We start from the raw sequence: 21,254 nt of genomic DNA, 5'->3' as shown, positions 1-21,254 counted from the left end.
TATCATTATTATTATTATTATATTATTATAATATATTATTATTATATAATTATTATCAATATTATTATTATTATTATATAATTATTATCAATATTATTATTATTATAAAATAATGATAATATTATTATTATCATTATAAAATAATGTTAATAATAATATAATAATATTATTACCATTATTCAATAATAATAATAATTATTATTAATAAAAAGTAACTAAATAAAAAATAAAAATTAAAAATATTTATTTAATGATATTATTATTATTAATAATAATAATATATCATTATATTAATTATATATATATATATATATATATATATATTATATTATTATATTATATTATATTATTATATTAGTAATAATAATAATTATTATGTTATTATTATTATTATTATTATTATTATTATTATTATTATTATTATTATTATTATTATTATTATTATATTATTATTATTATTATTATTATTATTATTATTATTATTATTATTATTATTATTATTATTATTATTATTATTATTATTATTATTATTATTATTATTATTATTATTATTATTATTATTATTATTATTATTATTATTGTTATTCAACAGCCATTGAACTGACTTCATATTCAATAGTTTGATTCCTTGTGTGTCCAGCTGCTGAGATCGACCATGTTAGCAGCCTGTTTCAAGAGAAGCAGGCCGAGCTCCAGTCTGCTGTGATCCGAGTGGACCAGGTAACACTAAGGAGTCCAGTTCTTCCTGGGAATTCCTAGGAATTATTCATCATCTTATCTTCAAACTCCTCCACCAGTTGACCCAACAGCTGGAGGATCTGAGGAAAGGACGCCTCCAACTCCATTCTGTCGCATCCCAGAAGGCGGCAACCAATAGAACCCAGAGTACGACTACCACCGGAGTCAAAGGGTCTCCGCTATCAGGAACTGCAGCTTTAGAACTGAGGAAACTCTACCAAGAACTGCAGGTAAGGAAGTAGATTTATGGTGGAAAACCAGAGCGGAGAACATTTCTATGTTCTTCTGTATTTGTCATGCCAGGCTCGGAACCATCACAACCTGGAGCGCAGCAGCAAGTTCATGCAGGGCAAGGATCTGCTCAACAAGAGGAACACTCAGGTGACAGCGATGGATCAACGCATCGGCGACCTGAGGGAGCGACTGCAGAAGAAACGAGCAGAAGTACTTTTCAACTTCCTGTTTTATTTCTACGCATGGCGATGAGTTCAAGTGCTTCATTCCTGTCTTTGTAGTTGAGTCGTATGAGTGAAGGAGGAACGCCTTCTCCTCAAAGCTCTCCTCTTCTGAGCGGTGGAGTTTCAGGCCGAGTGGCTGCTGTTTGCCCCTACGTCCAAGCTCCACCAGAAGGGGGGCAGAACCTGTCACCGGACCCCTCCCCCAAAACCACTCCGCTCAGTCACATCCGCTCCCTGTCAGGTTTGTTTGCAGCTTTTGGATTTTTGTTACGGAATTTTAAAGCTGCTGAATGTCACTTAACCCAACATCAGCCAACAGCCAATCACAGGGCACATATAGGCAAACAACCATTCACACTCACATTCATACCTATGGACAATTTGGAGTCGCTAATTAACCTAGCATGTTTTTCGAAAATGGGAGGAAACCGGAGTCATGCAAACTCCACACAGAGATGGCTGAGGGTGGAATTGAACTCAGGTGCCCAAGCTGTGTGGCCTGCATGCTAACCACTTATCCACCGTGCAGCGTACAGAACTCATTCATTCATTTTCTACCGCTTATCCTCATGAGGGTCGCCGAGGGGTGCTGGAGCCTATCCCAGCTGTCTTCTTGGGGCGAGAGGCGGGGTACACCCTGGACTGGTGGCCAGCCAATCACAGGGCACATATAGACAAACAACCATTCACACTCACATTCATACCTATGGACAATTTGGAGTCGCTAATTAACCTAGCATGTTTTTGGAATGTGGGAGGAACCTGGAATTCCAGGATGGGGAGAACATACAAACTCCACACAGAGATGGCCGAGTATGGAATTGAACTCGGGTCTCCTAGCTGTGTGGCCTGCACGCTAACCACTTTACCACCGTGTAGTGTATAGAACTCATTAAGTTGTTTTCTACCGCTTATCCTCACGAGGGTTGCGGGGGTGCTGGAGCCTATCCCAGCTGTCTTCACCCTGGACTGGTGGCCAGCCAATCACAGGGCACATATAGACAAACAACCATTCACACTCACATTCATACCTATGGACAATTTGGAGTCGCTAATTAACCTAGCATGTTTTTGGAATGTGGGAGGAAACCGGAGTACCCGGAGAAAACCCACGCATGCACGGGGAGAACATGCAAACTCCACACAGAGATGGCCGAGGGTGGAATTGAACTCGGGTCTCTTAGCTGTGTGGCCTGCGCGCTAACCACTTAACCACCGTGCAGTGTATAGAATTCATTCATTCATTTTCTACCGCTTATCCTCACGAGGGTCGCGGGGGACCCTGGACTGGTGGCCAGCCAATCACAGGGCACATATAGACAAACAACCATTCACACTCACATTCATACAAACTGTATTAGACTATGAAAAATACTATTTTTTTGGCGCGGAAGTTCTATAAAATTAATGAATTAACTAATGAATTATGTTTAATTGTGCAGAAGTCGGGGGTACGCGGATTCGGGTGAAATATCTGAAGGGGTAAAAAGTTTGGGATCCACTTCCATAGGCCATACATTCCACGATAGCCAACATTAGTAGCTAAACTTAGCCTAATCACTATGAATGGATGACAACAAACACAACTAGCGTGCATGTTATATCGGGTGTATTGGGTCTACGTACACAAAAGTGGCAGGTTTGAATCCCTGTCTCCATGACATCCAGCAGCTTTAACCAGATATGTCGACTTCCTGTGATATCTGTCCTCTCTAACCGGCTGCTTTTCTTTTTCCTTTTCCTGTCCGTCTCCTTCCTCTTGCCTCTTGTATCTGTTGTTGTTTACCTTTTTACTCCTTACTCGTTCTACTGTGTTTGTCACCGTTGCTATGATGTCATTCCAATGTCATCATACTGGTTGTTGGTCCTGTTGCCGTCACGTCGTGGTTGTTGACTGTACTCGTCTTTTCCGTTGTTGTTGTTGTTGTTGTTGTGGTGATGGTTGTGGTCAAACAGACGAGGATAGGAGTAGCGTCAGGAAACCTCCCAGCCAATGGAAAGTGTCAGATTTAGACATCATCCTGTCGGATGGGAATGACGCATGCAAGGGCCCTCAGTCTCCTCAGGAGTCCAAGAGTAACACAAACAGCAACAGTGAGTCTTTAAGGGGGGGGGCATGTACCACCTCTTCACCCCCCCCCCCCCCCCCCCCCCACTTGTCGACCCCGTGTTGATGTGCTGAGATTCAGTCAGGTTTTAATATTGACATTTTCAACGCATGTTCAGTGGAAAGAACCTTTTAATGTAATGTTTTGGGGGTTTAGGGACCCCGTTCAGTGTAAAGGACCTTTTAATGTAAAGTTTTGGGGGTTTAGGGACCCCGTTCAGTGTAAAGGACCTTTTAATGTAAAGTTTTGGGGGTTTAGGGACCCCGTTCAGTGGAAAGGACCTTTTAATGTAAAGTTTTGGGGGTTTAGGGACCCCGTTCAGTGGAAAGGGCCTTTTAATGTAAAGTTTTGGGGGTTTAGGGACCCCGTTCAGTGGAAAGGACCTTTTAATGTAAAGTTTTGGGGGTTTTAATGTAAAGTTTTTGGGGGTTTAGGGACCCCGTTTGGTGGAAAGGACCTTTTAATGTAAAGTTTTGAGGGTTTAGGGACCCCGTTCAGTGGAAATAACCTTTTATTATAAAGTTTTGGGGGTTTTAATGTAAAGTTTTGGGGGTTTAGGGACCCCGTTCAGTGGAAATGACCTTTTAACGTAAAGTTTTGTGGGTTTTAATGTAAAGTTTTGGGGGTTTAGGGACCCCGTTCGGTGGGAATGACCTTTTAATGTAAAGTTTTGCTGGTTTAGGGACCCTGTTCAGTGGAAAGGACCTTTTAATGTAAAGTTTTGGGGGTTTAGGGACCCTGTTCAGTGGAAATGACCTTTAATGTAAAGTTTGGGGGGTTTCAATGTAAAGTTTTGGGGGTTTAGGGACCCCGTTTGGTGGAAAGGACCTTTTAATGTAAAGTTTTGGGGGTTTAAAGACCCCGTTCGGTGGAAAGGACCTTTTAATGTAAAGTTTTGGGGGTTTAAAGACCCCGTTCGGTGGAAAGGACCTTTTAATGTAAAGTTTTGGGGGTTTAGGCACCCCGTTCGGTGGGAAAGACCTTTTAATGTAAAGTTTTGGGGGTTTAGGGACCCCGTTCGGTGGAAAGGACCTTTTAATGTAAAGTTTTGGGGGTTTAGGGACCCCGTTCAGTGGAAATAACCTTTTATTATAAAGTTTTGGGGGTTTTAATGTAAAGTTTTGGGGGTTTAGGGACCCCGTTTGGTGGAAAGGACCTTTTAATGTAAAGTTTTGAGGGTTTAGGGACCCCGTTCAGTGGAAATTGCCTCTTAATGCAATGTTTTGGGGGTTTTAATGTAAAGTTTTGGGGGTTTAGGGACCCCGTTCGGTGGGAATGACCTTTTAATGTAAAATTTTGGGGGTTTAGGGTTCCCGTTCAGTGGAAATGACCTTTTAACGTAAAGTTTTGTGGGTTTTAATGTAAAGTTTTGGGGGTTTAGGGGCCCCGTTCAGTAGAAAGGACTTTTTAATGTAAAGTTTTGGGGGTTTAGGGACCCCGTTTAGTGGAAATGACCTTTTAATGTAAAATTTTGGGGGTTTAGAGACCCCGTTTGGTGGAAAGGACCGCTTAATGTAAAGTTTTGGGGGTTTAGGGACCCCGTTCAGTGGAAATTAGCTTTTAATGTAAAGTTTGGGGGGTTATAATGTAAAGTTTTGGGGGTTTAGGGACCCCGTTCAGTGGAAATGACCTTTTAATATAAAGTTTTGGGGGTTTAGGGACCCCGTTCAAACAGTAATCACAAAGCAGAAGTCTACTGCAGCACAACAACATGTGATGGTTTCTTGTAGTGGACGTCTAATCTCTACTCACAGGCAGATAGCCAAGTTGACTTCCTGCTTCCACTGCCCCTCCTTCCTCTTGGGGTCAGCAGGTCAGACCTGTGGCAACCAACGTGTTGTGCAAATGATCTTACTGACCACAGGAGTCAATAGTTAATCAGTATTAGTCTGAGTCAGTCGTGACGCGGTCGTACTGCAGAGACGTGCCAAACGATTAGGTAACACTGCTTAAAAGGATACTTGAAGATGGAGGCGGGGCTTCTAGTTTGGAACTGCTCGCCACTCCATGGAACATCATTCAATATATTTTGGGGCGTCTCACTTTCCCTTTTTTTAACCCTTATTTTTCCTCTCTCATACAGCCAGTGATGCATCGTGGCCCAGCATTGGGAAAAATGTGTCTAATTGGAGGACTAACGGTCCAGAACAGGTACAGTTTTGACACTTGACATGTTAATGTCATATATATATATATATATATATATATATATATATATATATATATATATATATATATATATATATATATATATATATATATATATATATATATATATATATATATATATATATATATATATATATATATATATATATATATATATATATATATATATATATATATATATATATATATATATACTGTATATATACCGTATTTTCCGGACTACACTTTTTCACAGGTTGGCTGTTCCTACGACTTATACTCCAGAGCGACTTAGAAATGAAAAAAGTGTTTATGCATTTTTGGCCTTGTGCGACTTATACTCCAGTGCGACTTATATATGTTTTTTTCTACCTAATTATGCATTTTTGGCCTTGTGCGACATATACTCCAGTGCGACTTATGTATGTTTTTTTTCTACCTAATTATGCATTTTTGGCCTTGTGCGACTTATATTCCGGAGTGACTTATGTGTGTTTTTTTTTCTACCTAATTATGCATTTTTGGCCTTGCGCGACTTATACTCCAGTGCGACTTATGTATGTTTTTTTTCTACCTAATTATGCATTTTTGGCCTTGTGCGACTTATATTCCGGAGTGACTTATGTGTGTTTTTTTTCTACCTAATTATGCATTTTTGGCATTGTGCGACTTATACTCCAGTGCGACTTATGTATGTTTTTTTCTGCCTAATTATGCATTTTTGGCCTTTTGTGACTTATACTCCAGTGCGACTTATATATGTTTTTTTTTTTACCTAATTATGCATTTTTGGCCTTGTGCGACTTATACTCCAGTGTGACTTATGTATGTTTTTTTCCTACCTTATTATGCATATTTTCTGGCCTTGTGCGACTTATACTCCAGTGCGACTTATGTATTTTTTTTTACCTAATTATGCATTTTTGGCCATTTGCGACTTATACTCCAGTGCGACTTATGTATGTTTTTTTCTACATAATTATGCATTTTTGGCCTTGTGCGACTTATACTCCAGTGCGACTTATATATGTTTTTTTTTTACCTAATTATGCATTTTTGGCCTTGTGCGACTTATACTCCAGTGCGACTTATGTATGTTTTTTTTCTACCTAATTATGCATTTTTGGCCTTGTGCGACTTATACTCCAGTGCGACTTATGTATTTTTTTTTTAACCTAATTATGCATTTTTGGCCTTTTGCAACTTATACTCCAGTGCGACTTATGTATGTTTTTTGATACCTAATTATGCATTTTTGGCCTTGTGCGACTTACACTCCAGTGTGACTTATGTATGTTTTTTTCCTCGCTAATTATGCATTTTTGGCTTTGTGCGACTTATACTCCAGTGCGACTTATATATGTTTTTTTCTACCTAATTATGCATTTTTGGCCTTGTGCGACTTATACTCCAGTGCGACTTATGTATGTTTTTTTTCTACCTAATTATGCATTTTTGGCCTTGTGTGACTTATACTCCAGTGCGACTTATGTATGTTTTTTCCTACCTTATTATGCATATTTTCTGGCCTTGTGCGACTTATACTCCAGTGCGACTTATATATGTTTTTTTCTACCTAATTATGCATTTTTTGGCCTTGTGCGACTTATAGTCCAGTGCGACTTATGTATTTTTTTTACCTAATTATGCATTTTTGGCCATGTGCGACTTATACTCCGGTGCGACTTATGTATGTTTTTTTTTCTACCTAATTATGCATTTTTGACCTTGTGCGACTTATACTCTGGAGTGACTTATGTATGTTTTTTTTCTACCTACTTATGCATTTTTGGCCTTGTGCGACTTATACTCCAGTGCGACTTATGTATGTTTTTTTTATACCTAATTATGCATTTTTGGCCTTGTGTGACTTATACTCCAGTGCGACTTATGTATGTTTTTTTCTACCTAATTATGCATTTTTGGCCTTGTGCGACTTATACTCCAGTGCGACTTATGTATGTTTTTTTCTACCTAATTATGCATTTTTGGCCTTGTGCGACTTATACTCCGGAGCGACTTATAATCCAGAAAATATGATATATATATAGTATATACGAGGGGTCTAACAGTACACAATAATTTTGGTTGAGTACATACATGAATCCCTCATTTATCACTGTTAATCGGTTCCTGACCGGGCTGTGATAAGTGAATTCAAACAAAGTAGAGCATAGGTTCAAACATAGAAAACCTGTTTCCAACCTTCTAAATTGAGTTTTTTAAATGATTAGCGCCCACAAGGCATAACATAACACTGGTATAGCTACCTATGCTAGTAATTATACTACTACTTACGTTAAAGACTTTGTGTAGCCCCCCCTCCATGAATCATTGTCGGACTTCCAGACAACTTTGTCTCAATTTTTCTTCTTTTGTTTTTTCCGTTCAGATTCCTTCCGGGTATGGCACCTACCCCAGTGCCACCCACCAGGCAGCAGGGCATCATTGCTCCACCAGCTCCCTACCTCGATCGGCCCCTGGCACCCTGGGGTGGCCTCGAACCAGCACTGCTCATGGCACCTCATCTTTTTCTTCATCCTCATCCTCAAAGCAAATGGAACAACATGTTTCTGCAACTCCACAGTCCAATCAAGGTACTTCCAGATCGGATATCGAACCTCATTGAAGATTAGAATCCTAGTCCATGTGGAAATAACATTTTTTATATCTTCTCCCGCTGTAGGTTCTGCCACCAGCTCCCAGTCATCTTCACTTCCCCCTCCGAGTGAGCGAACGGATCCTCCTCCAGCAGTCGCTGTACGTCCATACGTCCCCGACCATCCCTCCCGGCCCCAGTCCCCTCGAAAAGGCCCCGCGACAATGAACAGCAGCTCCATCTACAGCATGTACCTCCAGCAGCCTCAGACCAAAAACTATGGCTCACTCAACAATAGGAGCACCGTCAAAGCAAGTAAGCAAATCATAGCGAGGACATAAAAACATGAAGGGGACGCTTGAATCACATCCGGGATGTCGATGAATGAAATGTTGCAGTTTCATTCATTCATTCATTTTCTACCGCTTTTTCCTCACGAGGGTCGCGGGGGGGTGCTGGAGCCTATCCCAGCTGTCTTCTTGGGGCGAGAGGCGGGGTACACCCTAGACTGGTCGCCAGCCAATCACAGGGCACATATAGACAAACAACCATTCACACTCACATTCATACCGATGGACAATTTGGAGTGGCTAATTAACCTAGCATGTTTTTGGAATGTCGGAGGAAACCGGAGTACCCGGAGAAAACCCACGCATGCACGGGGAGAACATGCAAACTCCACACAAAGGGTGGAATTGAACTTGGGTGTTCTAGCTGTGAGGCCTGCACGCTAATCACTCAGCCCGGTTCATTTTCTACTGCTTTTTAAGGTTTCGCGTATGCTGGAGCCTATCCCAGCTGTCTTCTTGGGGCGAGAGGCGGGGTACACCCTAGACTGGTCGCCAGCCAATCACAGGGCACATATAGACAAACAACCATTCACACTCACATTCATACCGATGGACAATTTGGAGTGGCTAATTAACCTAGCATGTTTTTGGAATGTCGGAGGAAACCGGAGTACCCGGAGAAAACCCACGCATGCACGGGGAGAACATGCAAACTCCACACAAAGGGTGGAATTGAACTTGGGTGTTCTAGCTGTGAGGCCTGCACGCTAATCACTCAGCCCGGTTCATTTTCTACTGCTTTTTAAGGTTTCGCGTATGCTGGAGCCTATCCCAGCTGTCTTCTTGGGGCGAGAGGCGGGGTACACCCTAGACTGGTCGCCAGCCAATCACAGGGCACATATAGACAAACAACCATTCACACTCACATTCATACCTATGGACAAATTTGGAGTCGCTAATTAACCTAGCATGTTTTTGGAATGTGGGAGGAAACCGGAGTACCCGGAGAAAACACACGCATGCACAGGGAGAACACTCGTCCACCGTGCAGCCCATATTTGTGAACAGTTTAACAATAATTTATAGTTCCATTTATCACAGTGAGTCTTCCAGGTCCTGATGCAGCAAAACAGTCCCAGACCATCACACTACCACCACCATATTTTACTGTTGGAATAATGTTCATTCATTTTCTACCGCTTATCCTCACGAGGGTCGTCGCCGGCTGTCTTCTTGGGGCGAGAGGCGGGGTACACCCTGGACTGGTGGCCAGCCAATCACAGGGCACATATAGACAAACAACCATTCACACTCACATTCATACCTATTGACAAATTTGGAGTCGCTAATTAACCTAGCATGTTTTTGGAATGTGGGAGGAAACCGGAGTACCCGGAGAAAACCCACGCATGCACGGGGAGAACATGCAAACTCCACACAGAGATGGCCGAGGGTGAGGTCTGCACGCTAACCACTCGACCACCGTGCAGCCTGGATTATTCATCTCCCTTAATAATTGTATTGGTGTTTCCAAGTCGTTGAGTGAACATTTGGACCATTTGGTCTTCTCTCGCAGTCTATGGGAAACCCATCCTCCCAGCATCCTCTACATCTCCATCCCCTCTTCCGTTCCTCCATGGAGGAGGAATCAGAGCAGCAGAAGATGTTCCAGACAAGGAAGAAGGAAAAGTGGTTGAGGGAGGAATGACCAACATTGGGCCAATCCTCCCTCCCCCGAGCGTGGACAACATCCCTCGTCCTCTCAGTCCTACCAAGCTGACTCCAGTTGGTAGGTTGCACCAAATCAATCGGATTATTAATTCATTGAAATATGTGTATGGAATATTTAGGATGGTTTATCTATAATATAATATAATATAATATAATATAATATAATATAATATAATATAATATAATATAATATAATATAATATAATATAATATAGTATAATATAATATAATATAATATAATATAATATAATATAATATAATATAATATAATATAATATAATATAATATAATATAATATAATATATAAATGTATTATTAATAATTATTATTAATAATAATACATGTTTATTATATATTATTATTAATATTAACACTAACAATACTACTAATGATAATTTTTATTATATATATTATAATTAGGTATAATTCGGTAAAATATATATATATATTAATATGATTATTAATACTAAAATTATTAATATTATTAATAATAAGTATTAATAATTATTATTATAAATAATAATCATTATCATCATCATGAACTGTATTATTATTAATAATAATTATTAATAATCATAATCATAAACAGTATGCTTATTATTAATAATTTTGATATTATTAATAATAATAACAATAATACTACTACTAATACTAATAATAATTTTTATTATATCATATTATTATGATAATTATTATTATTAATGTTATTAAATGTTATTATTAAGATTATTAATAATAAGTATTATTATTAATAATAATAATCATCATCATGAACTGTATTATTATTATTATTAATTATTAGTAATCATAATCATAAACTATATTTTTAATGTTAATAATCTTAATATTATTAATAATAATAACAACAATAATAATAATTATCATCATCATAATCATGAACTGTAAGGTTCCTAAAATATTGTGACAGGTCAATAACACTCAATAGGTTATTACTTGGGCCTATAATTTTTTTGCATTAAATATTTTACAATAAAAATAATTTCAGAAATAATATTTGCAAAAATGAATCACATTTTTAATGACCTCTCATGACCCACCTGCAGTACCACCACGGCCCACTAGGGGGCCGCGCCCCACACTTTGGGAATCACTGATCTAAACTACATGACAGACATTATCTTGTCTAAATCCAATAACAACAAAGCTGACATAATATGGTCTCTGCCTCCAGCGTACTCCCAACTTCGTTACCAGAGTGATGCTGACCTGGAAGTCCTCCGCCGCCGCCTCAGCAATGCCCCACGACCCCTGAAGAAACGAAGCTCCATCACCGAACCCGAGGGCCCACAGGGGCCAAACATTCAAAAACTATTGTACCAGAGGTGCGTGCTACTTTTCACGATCCATACCCAACGTTCAGCAGATGATTGATTTCTTTGGTTCTCCAGGTTCAACACTTTGGCTGGAGGCATGGATGGAGTCTCAGGTAGGATCATGTAGTCTGAGCTCATGGAGTACTGCAGAAAATACCCAAAACACATACCAATAAACTACATACTTTATCATAGGGAACACGTTCTACCAGCCTGATTGTCTTTTGGCTGACATGGACAACAGCCTTCCGGCAGAGGGGGCTTCAGAAGCGGGTGAAAAGCATCCCGGTTTGGCGACAGAGGACGCTGAAGTTCAAAACCTGAACCTGGACTGCCGTCGCTTGTCGCCTGCGCCCTTCGAGACGCCCGGGGAAACGACTACAGCAGGACAAATGAAACACAATCCGTCTCAATCGCCACAAACGAGACTTCCCTTGGCTCCTGTCAGGCCCGAAGACCAGAATAACAACCAGAGTGATTCTAGTCCCACCCACGTCACGGGGCCCGTTTCCCCCTCGCCGGCACCACAGCCTCCTAAGGTAAAAGACACAACCCATGTAGTTCATAGGCTACTAGGAAGTGGTACTTCGTGTTTCATCAAATTCATCATAGTATCCAAAAGAAACGTATTTTTGGCCTTTTGCGACTCATACTCCAGTGCGACTTATGTATGTTTTTTTCTACCTAAATACGTATTTTTGGCATTGTGCGACTTATACTCCAGTACGACTTATGTATGTTTTTTTCTACCTAATTATGTATTTTTGGCCTTTTGAAGACTTATACTCCAGTGCGACTTATGTATGTTTTTTTCTACCTAATTATGCATTTTTGGCCTTGTGCGACTTATACTCCAGTGCGACTTATGTATGTTTTTTTCTACCTAATTATGCATTTTATACTCCAGTGCGACTTATGTATGTTTTCTTTCTACCTAATTATGCATTTATGGCCTTGTGCGACTTATACTCCAGTGCGACTTATGTATGTTTTTTTTCTACCTAATTAAGTATTTTTGGCCTTTTGAAGACTTATACTCCAGTATGACTTATGTATGTTTTTTCTACCTAATTATGCATTTTTGTCTTTTTGAAGACTTATACTCCAGTGCGACTTATGTATGTTTTTTTCTACCTAAATACGTATTTTTGGCATTGTGCGACTTATACTCCAGTGCGACTTATGTATGTTTTTTTCTACCTAATTGCGTATTTTTGGCCTTTTGCGACTTACACTCCAGTGTGACTTATGTATGTTTTTTTCTACGTAATTGTGTATTTTTGGCCTTTTGAAGACTTATACTCCAGTGCGACTTATGTATGTTTTTTTCTACCTAAATACGTATTTTTGGCATTGTGCGACTTATACTCCAGTGCGACTTATATATGTTTTTTTTCTACCTAATTAAGTATTTTTGGCCTTTTGAAGACTTATACTCCAGTGCGACTTATGTATGTTTTTTTCTGCCTAATTATGCATTTTTGCCCTTGTGCAACTTAGTATACTCCATTGCGACTTATGTAGGTTTTTTTTCTACCTAATTATGCATTTTTGGCCTTTTGAAGACTTATACTCCAGTGCGACTTATGTATGTTTTTTTCTACTTAAATACGTATTTTTGGCATTGTGCGACTTATACTCCAGTGCGACTTATGTATGTTTTTTTCTACCTAATTACGTATTTTTGGCCTTGTGCGACTTATACTCCAGTGCGACTTATGTATGTTTTTTTCTACCTAATTGCGTATTTTTGGCATTGTGCGACTTATGTATGTTTTTTTCTACCTAATTATGCATTTTTGGCCTTGTGCGACTTATACTCCAGTGCGACTTATGTAGTTTTTTTTCTACCTAATTATGCATTTTTGGCCTTGTGCGACTTATACTCCAGTGCGACTTATGTATGTTTTTTTTCTACCTAATTAAGTATTTTTGGCCTTTTGAAGACTTATACTCCAGTGTGACTTATGTATGTTTTTTTCTATCTAATTGCGTATTTTTGGCTTTGTGCGACTTATACTCCAGTGCGACTTATGTATGTTTTTTTTTCCTAATTATGCATTTTTGGCCTTGTGCAACTTAGTATACTCCAGTGCGACTTATGTAGTTTTTTTTCTACCTAATTATGCATTTTTGGCCTTGTGCGACTTATACTCCAGTGCGACTTATGTATGTTTTTTTCTACCTAATTACGTATTTTTGGCATTGTGCGACTAATGTATGTTTTTTTCTACCTAATTATGCATTTTTGGCCTTGTGCGACTTATACTCCAGTGCGACTTATGTATGTTTTTTTCTACCTAATTATGCATTTTTGGCATTGTGCGACTTATACTCCAGTGCGACTTATGTATGTTTTCTTTCTACCTAATCAAAAATTGTATCAAAAAAATACAGTAATTGCGAATTTTTACTGTATTTTATTAGCAGAAAGTGACTTTTTTCTAACTTTATTCTGACCTGAACACATCAGACATCAAGTGCAATCCCAACACCGTAAAGAAACAATACCACACCGCCACGAGGTACACGTTTAGTACGTTGCCTTCACGTTCTCTCTGTGCATCAGGCCAAACGAACCAACTTGAAGAAGCCATCATCTGAGCGTACGGGCCACGGGCTGAGGGTCAAGTTTAACCCTCTCGCTCTGCTGCTCGATGCATCGTTAGAGGGGGAGTTTGATCTGGTACAGAGGATTATATATGAGGTATAAATTCACACTTTTTTAACTCTTTTTTTTGGATGTTGATGTTTTTAATACTTTCATGTGCCAACACTATTGAAGCCATTCATTGGCTTAGAAATGGAACCGAATGAGATAATCAATGAATTGGACTTTTAAGGTGGAAAATCCCAGCATGCCAAACGATGAAGGCATCACCCCGCTCCACAATGCCGTCTGCGCCGGCCATCACCACATTGTCAAGTTCCTGCTGGACTTCGGAGTGAACGTCAATGCAGCAGACAGCGACGGATGGTGAGTGGCTTTTTGTGCAGTTGAAAACAGGACGCCATGTTCCGGGTAAGACTAAGATCAATATCAAATTGCAATATTTAAAGCAGGGGTCTCAAACTCAATTTACTTGGGGGGCCACTGGAGCTAGGGTCTGGGCGAGACTGGGCCGCAAAAAAAAAACAAAAAAAAACGCATTTATTAAAAACAGAAAAATATACAATATAATATACTCTTTTTATTTACAACATATTGCGCAACTGCAGGGTCTCGAGACACATGCTAACTCGCAAACTAGAGAGCTAGCGACCTAAACGGTAGCCTTCAAGTTATTTCCTTTCAACTTAAATCGCCAAAAACTTACCACTTCCACACGGATAGGGAGGATAACTATTAACAGTTATTTAACCTTTAACATGAACATGAATCAAACGTAGTAATTTTTCTGGGTACATGATACCATACTCAAACTAGTGTCCTGCGGACCACATTTGGCCCGCGGGCCGCGTGTTTGAGACCCCTGCTTTAAAGGGATCAGCAGCAGTGTAGTTCATCAACCGTGACTTACTCTTGACTGATGAGAACGAACGCCATATTTTGCCAATCAATCTGTGGTGTTTGCTTGTCTTCCCAGGACTCCTCTGCACTGTGCGGCCTCATGTAACACCGTCCACCTGTGTAAGATGCTGGTAGAGTCCGGGGCGGCCATTTTTGCTCAAACAATCAGTGATGTTGAAACGGCGGCAGACAAATGTGAAGAAATGGAGGAGGGCTACACACAATGCTCTCAATTTCTTTATGGTAAGGGCTTGGAGATGGATGGATGGATGGATGGATGGATGGATGGATGGATGGATGGATGGATGGATGGATGATGGATGGATGGATGGATGGATGGATGGATGGATGGATGGATGGATGATGGATGGATGGATGATGGATGGATAGATAGATGGATAGATGGATAGATAGATGGATAGATGGATGGATGGATGATGGATGGATAGATGGATGGATGGATGGATGGATGGATGATGGATGGATAGATAGATGGATAGATGGATAGATGGATAGATAGATGGATAGATGGATGGATGGATGATGGATGGATGGATAGATGGATGGATGGATGGATGGATGGATGGATGGACGGTTGGATGGATGGATGATGGATAGATGGATGGATAGATGGATGATGGATGGATGGATGGATGGATGGATGGATGGATGATGGATGGATGGATGGATGGATGGATGGATGGATGGATGGATGGATGGATGGATGGATGGATGGATGGATAGATAGATAGATAGATAGATAGATAGATAGATAGATAGATAGATAGATAGATAGATAGATAGATAGATAGATAGATAGATAGATAGATAGATAGATAGATAGATAGATAGATAGATGATAGATAGATAATGGATGGATGGACGAACGGATGGATGGACAGATGGACGGATGGATAGCTAGATGGACGGTTGGATGGATGGATGATGGATAGATGGATAGATGGATGGATGGATGGATGGATAGATGGATGATGGATGGATAGATGGATGGATAGATAGATGAATAGATGATGGATGGATGGATGGATGGATAGATAGATGGACGATGGATGGATGATGGATGGATAGATAAATGGATAGATGGATGATGGATGGATGGATGGATAGATGATGGATGGATGGATGGATGATGGATGGATGATGGATGGATGATGGATGGATGATGGATGGATGATGGATAGATGAGTAGATGGATGGATGGCTGGATGGATGGATGGATGATGGATGGATAGATGATAGATGGATGGATAGATGGATAGATGGATAGATGGATAGATGATGGATGAATAGATGATAGATGGATGGATGTTAGATAGATGGATGGATGGATGATGGATGGATGGATAGTTGGATAGATAGACGGATAGATGGATAGATGGCTGAATGGATGGATGGATGGATAGATAATGGATGGATGGGCGGACGGATGAATGGACAGATAGACAGATAGATAGTATAATAATAATAATAATAATAATAATAATAATAATAATAATAATAATAATAATAATAATAATAATAATAATAATAATAATAATAATAATAATAATAATAATAAATGTAATATAGCATATCATCATCATCAAGGTCTCGTGTTGGAGGATAAAACCGCCCTGACATTCAACGTTTTGTTGCAGGTGTCCAGGAAAAGTTGGGTGTGATGAATAAAGGCTCGGTCTTTGCCCTGTGGGACTACAAAGCCCAGCAGTCTGACGAGCTGACCTTCGGCGAGGGGGACGCACTCACCGTCCTGCGACGGCGTGATGACACGGAGACGGAGTGGTGGTGGGCGCGGCTCAACGACTGCGAGGGATATGTTCCCAGGAACCTGCTGGGGGTACGACGCCGTACACGGCTAGCTCATACGTATATTCTCTTACGTCTTCATTGTCTAGCTAAGGATTAGCATTCCTTTATGATAACATTTTCATTGTCACTCAAAGGTGTCCAAAGTGCGATCCGGGGGCCATTTTTGTCCCGCAATTTCTTTTTTATTGGCCCTTGACATATTGTTGACATTTATTCTTTATCAACGGGATACAGTGGATTCAAACACTTTCACGGCCTTGCAAATTTGTGGATTTGGGGGCTTTTTTCCCCGCTGAAATAGGCCGATTTTTCTCATTCTCATTCACCCTACGTCGGTAATAATTTATAAATATGTGATGATACATGTAACACCTTAATTTTTTTTCTACATGTGCATTGAGATTCCATTGTTTGTCATTATATACCAATATAACAATATAACAGTCTCACCCACGCTGTCTTGTCACAAGGAACACTAAAATCATCACACAGCAACTTAACACTCAAAAGGTATACCTGAGAAATAAACAAACATAATGCATTATTACGTCTGAGCAACGCATTCGTTGGCGCGCTGCAATGGCGTCAGCCTCCCTCTGGGCTCCAGGCTCTTTTGGCTCCCTCTGGCGGACAGAGGCAGCGTTGCCACACCATCGAAATGCATTATGGGAAAAATTTTAAATGTTTATTTTTTCCTTTTAAACTTGTATTTGTGTATTTGTATAGGTATATTAGGTATACCTTTTGAGTGTTAACTTGCTGTGTGATGATTTTAGTGTTCCATGTAAGATGACTCAGTATAATGAGTATTGACAATTTCCAATTGGTTGACGAGCGTGTGAGGTTTTTGTCATAGCTCACGATTGCTACCTCGTTCACTCAGACTTGTACGTGCCATTTTATGACGTGGGCGTGGGCGGCTTATACTGTATATGTATTTCTTTGAATTGTAGTGGTTGCGGCTTATACGATTATATACTTTTAGGCTAGCTGCATTGCGTCTGAGCAACGCATTCATTGAGGCGCTGCAATGGCGTCAGCCTCCCTCTGGGCTCCAGGCTCTTTTGGCTCCCTCTGGTGGACAGAGGCAGCGTTGCCGCACCATCAAAATGCATGGGAAAAATTTTAAAATGTTAAATTTTTCCTTTTAAACCTGTATTTGTATATTTATTAGGTATACCTTTTGTATGTGTTAACTTGCTGTGTGATGATTTTAGTGTTTCTTGTGTGTGAGGTTTTTGTCATAGCTCATGATTGCTACCTCATTATCACAGACTTGTACGCGCCACAATATGCCATTTTATGACGTGGGCATGTGCAGCTTATACTGTATGTGTATGCATCGCGTCTGAGCAACGCATTCATTGAGGCGCTGCAATGGCGTCAGCCTCCCTCTGAGCTCCAGGCTCTTTTGGCTCCCTCTGGTGGACAGAGGCAGCGTTGCCGCACCATCGAAATGCATTATGGACTTGCATTAAACTTGTATTTGTATATTTACTAGGTATACCTTTTGCGTGTGTTAACTTGCTGTGTGATGATTTTAGTGTTCCTTGTAAGAGTACTGAGTATATATGACCGAGTATAATGAGTATTGAGTATTTTCAATTGGTTGACAGGCGTGTGAGGTTTTTGTCATAGCTTTATATTTATTATATTATTTTTTCATATGATATATTTTTAAGCTAGCTGAAAATGACTGCATCATTGTACACCTGCATTTAAAATGGTGCATTCATTCCAATGCAATGCAGCGTCTTCCATAAACATGTAGTCTCTCTGTGTGTCACTCCCCAGCTCTACCCAAGGATCAAACCCAGACAACGCTCGCTGGCCTAAAGCCCGGAGCAGTAACCCCGTGCACGCTCACGTGCACGCTCACGTGCAGCCAGAGAAGCAGCGTCTACTGCAGGTGAAGATGGAGGCTGATGGAGCAGAGAAGAGACAAAGTGACAAAATACTGTATATTACCACTTAGTAATATACTTGAGGTTGTTTTTGAGGTCGCTGATGATGAAGCGCTGTCATAACATCAACAGGACAAAATCACTCAAGCATGCGATATCATTCACTATGCCGTTCAAATGTAAAAAGTAGCTGAAATGATATTAAAAAAAAAAAAGACAAATATCAACTGTTAGTGTTTTTGCCATGAAGTCAACAGTGGTGCATGCAGACATGACAACATCAGTCCAGCTTTGAAAGGACGCTTGATGAGGAGTAGAATTCAATGAGGCTAACTGGGCAAAACAGTAGGGGTGGGCGATACTGGATATGTTGGTATCGATGGGATACCAAGTAAATGCAGGGACAGTCGTGAAAGATTTTGTGAGTTTGCCGCTACTTTTTAATACATAACGATTAAAGACAAGCAAAAAAACCCCCCACATAATTAATTATAATTATATTATAATTATTAGATTATATATAATAATTGTTATATATTATAATTATTATATATATTAATTATAATTAATTATACATGCAATTGACAAGCAAAAAAACCCACATAATTAATTATAATTATAAAATTATTATTATATATATTATATATAATTATAAATATATAATAATTATTATATAATTATAATTAATAAATATATAATAATTATTATATAATTATAGTTATATATTTATAATATATATAATAATCTATAATATAATATATATATAATTATAATTATTAATTAATATTATTATATAATTAATTATTATTATATATATTATATATATAATAATGTATAATATAATATATATAATTATATTATATAATTATAATACAAATAATTATTAGATTATAATTATAATTAATTATGTGGGTTTTTATTATAATTTTAAAATATAATAAAAAATATATAATTATAATTATTATATATAATAATTATTATATAATTATAATTTTATATATAATAATTATTATATAATTATAATTATTATATATAATAATATATAATTATTATAATTATAATAATATATAATATAATAATTAATTATACATGCAATTGTGTTAGTAAAATAAAATCAATAGTGCGAAACTCATCCTAATCCTGTGGCTTTTTGCCCACAAAGCCCTGACTTTTTAAACCACAAAACAATACCAACAATGTAAATAATATGCGCACCACAACAACAACAAAAAAACACATATTTGCGAAACTAAACAGAGAACTGATCCATCTCATTACAATAATACGGTGTCAATACTAATCCATATTGGAATTGATACGGACTTTTGTGTATTTTTACATCAGGAGAATGCTTTTCTCCAAGCGCTACTAATCTACTAGACTTCAATATTGGAGTTTGTCACTTATTTCAGGAATAAAGTGTCTGTATGAAAAGCAATGCTCATCCCTAACTAACAGGTTTCATACGCCAAGTGGCTAAATTAATAAAATTTAATAAAAACCATCTAAGACAATTCACTCAAATTATATATACTTTTTTTTTTTTAGCTATTTTACGGAATGTATTGTTCATTATAATCGAAAACAAACTTTTTTTTATTGTATCATTATTACTGTACAGTAACATATGGGTGTATTGCGCTTGTGTGTCAAGATTGCATCGCTCACATTGTCTACATTTAACTGAATAAGCACTTTCTGTGTTGTGTATATATTGTAGTAATAAACCAAACTGTGTATAATCTGAAAAAAAAACGGGTGTGCACTGAGAAACTGTAATCATTATTTAGTCCTGTATGCAGTATGACGGTTTAGTGAATTTCCATGAAATCGGATTCCTTCTTTGTAAATGGAATATTTATGTAGTTATGGCTAGAAAACATGTTTTTTTTTACATAATTAGAGCCATCTAGATATGAAATAACACCCATATAGTCATCTTTACACATATAATCAAAGAAATAGGACCTATTATGCTCATTTTTCGGCCTTTATATTGAGTTGTGGATTCAAACACGCGATAACCAGCACAGAAAGCTTTCTAGATCTTCCAGAATCTGCACCTATTCCAGCTGTATTTCTTTGATGTCATGTTAGGAATTCTAAACAAATTTAGCTTTCCCTTACACTCGATGAAATACTTCCTGGGAGACATTGCGTAACAACACCGTAAACAGAGCGTATTTGGCGTACACAGCATGCCCATATAAGGAAGCCCGGCAATTTGTGACATCACAAACAGCCAGTGTTAGATCGCCCTCTGAAAACGAGTGTTCTGAACCATACCAAACTTTTTTTCAGGGCTCATTTCCAAACCTCGTTATCTGAAACTTTGGCATCGTTTAACACCAGAATACAGCATTCTAACAATATTTATAGGTCAGAAATGTGGAAAAAGCATAATAGACCACATATAGTTTACAACATATTGCGCAACTGCAGGGTCTTGAGACACATGCTAACTCGCAAACTAGAGACCTAGCGACCTAAACGGTAGCCTTCAAGTTTTTTCCTTTAAACTTAAATAGCCAAAAACTTACCACTTCCACACGGATAGGGAGGATAACTATTAACAGTTATTTAACCTTTAACATGAACATTAA

The 21,254-nt window shown here is 38.5% G+C and overlaps 1 protein-coding gene across 4 annotated transcripts in view; it reads left to right on the top strand.

Moving 5' to 3' along the window:
* LOC131140123 (apoptosis-stimulating of p53 protein 1-like) overlaps positions 1 to 19,247 on the top strand; it is a 43,544-nt gene extending 24,297 nt beyond the window's left edge. For 3 of the 4 annotated variants that reach the window (XM_058090273.1, XM_058090276.1, XM_058090275.1), the window contains 17 exons: positions 641 to 720; positions 798 to 968; positions 1,042 to 1,182; positions 1,254 to 1,437; positions 3,153 to 3,290; positions 5,388 to 5,455; positions 7,845 to 8,049; positions 8,139 to 8,366; positions 9,918 to 10,130; positions 11,265 to 11,415; positions 11,482 to 11,519; positions 11,602 to 11,945; positions 13,976 to 14,113; positions 14,250 to 14,383; positions 14,994 to 15,160; positions 16,576 to 16,775; positions 18,542 to 19,247. In XM_058090273.1, the coding sequence (XP_057946256.1) occupies positions 641 to 720; positions 798 to 968; positions 1,042 to 1,182; positions 1,254 to 1,437; positions 3,153 to 3,290; positions 5,388 to 5,455; positions 7,845 to 8,049; positions 8,139 to 8,366; positions 9,918 to 10,130; positions 11,265 to 11,415; positions 11,482 to 11,519; positions 11,602 to 11,945; positions 13,976 to 14,113; positions 14,250 to 14,383; positions 14,994 to 15,160; positions 16,576 to 16,775; positions 18,542 to 18,583 (2,642 nt within the window). In that variant the 3' untranslated portion in view covers positions 18,584 to 19,247. The remainder of the gene's footprint in view (positions 1 to 640; positions 721 to 797; positions 969 to 1,041; positions 1,183 to 1,253; positions 1,438 to 3,152; positions 3,291 to 5,387; positions 5,456 to 7,844; positions 8,050 to 8,138; positions 8,367 to 9,917; positions 10,131 to 11,264; positions 11,416 to 11,481; positions 11,520 to 11,601; positions 11,946 to 13,975; positions 14,114 to 14,249; positions 14,384 to 14,993; positions 15,161 to 16,575; positions 16,776 to 18,541) is intronic. The other variant, XM_058090274.1, reaches the window with a different exon arrangement.
* The last annotated feature ends 2,007 nt before the right edge of the window (positions 19,248 to 21,254 follow it).

The sequence above is a fragment of the Doryrhamphus excisus genome, chromosome 13, assembly GCF_030265055.1.
Source record: "Doryrhamphus excisus isolate RoL2022-K1 chromosome 13, RoL_Dexc_1.0, whole genome shotgun sequence".
Classification (NCBI taxonomy): Eukaryota; Metazoa; Chordata; class Actinopteri; order Syngnathiformes; family Syngnathidae; genus Doryrhamphus; species Doryrhamphus excisus.
This window is presented reverse-complemented; position numbering and strand designations above follow the sequence as displayed.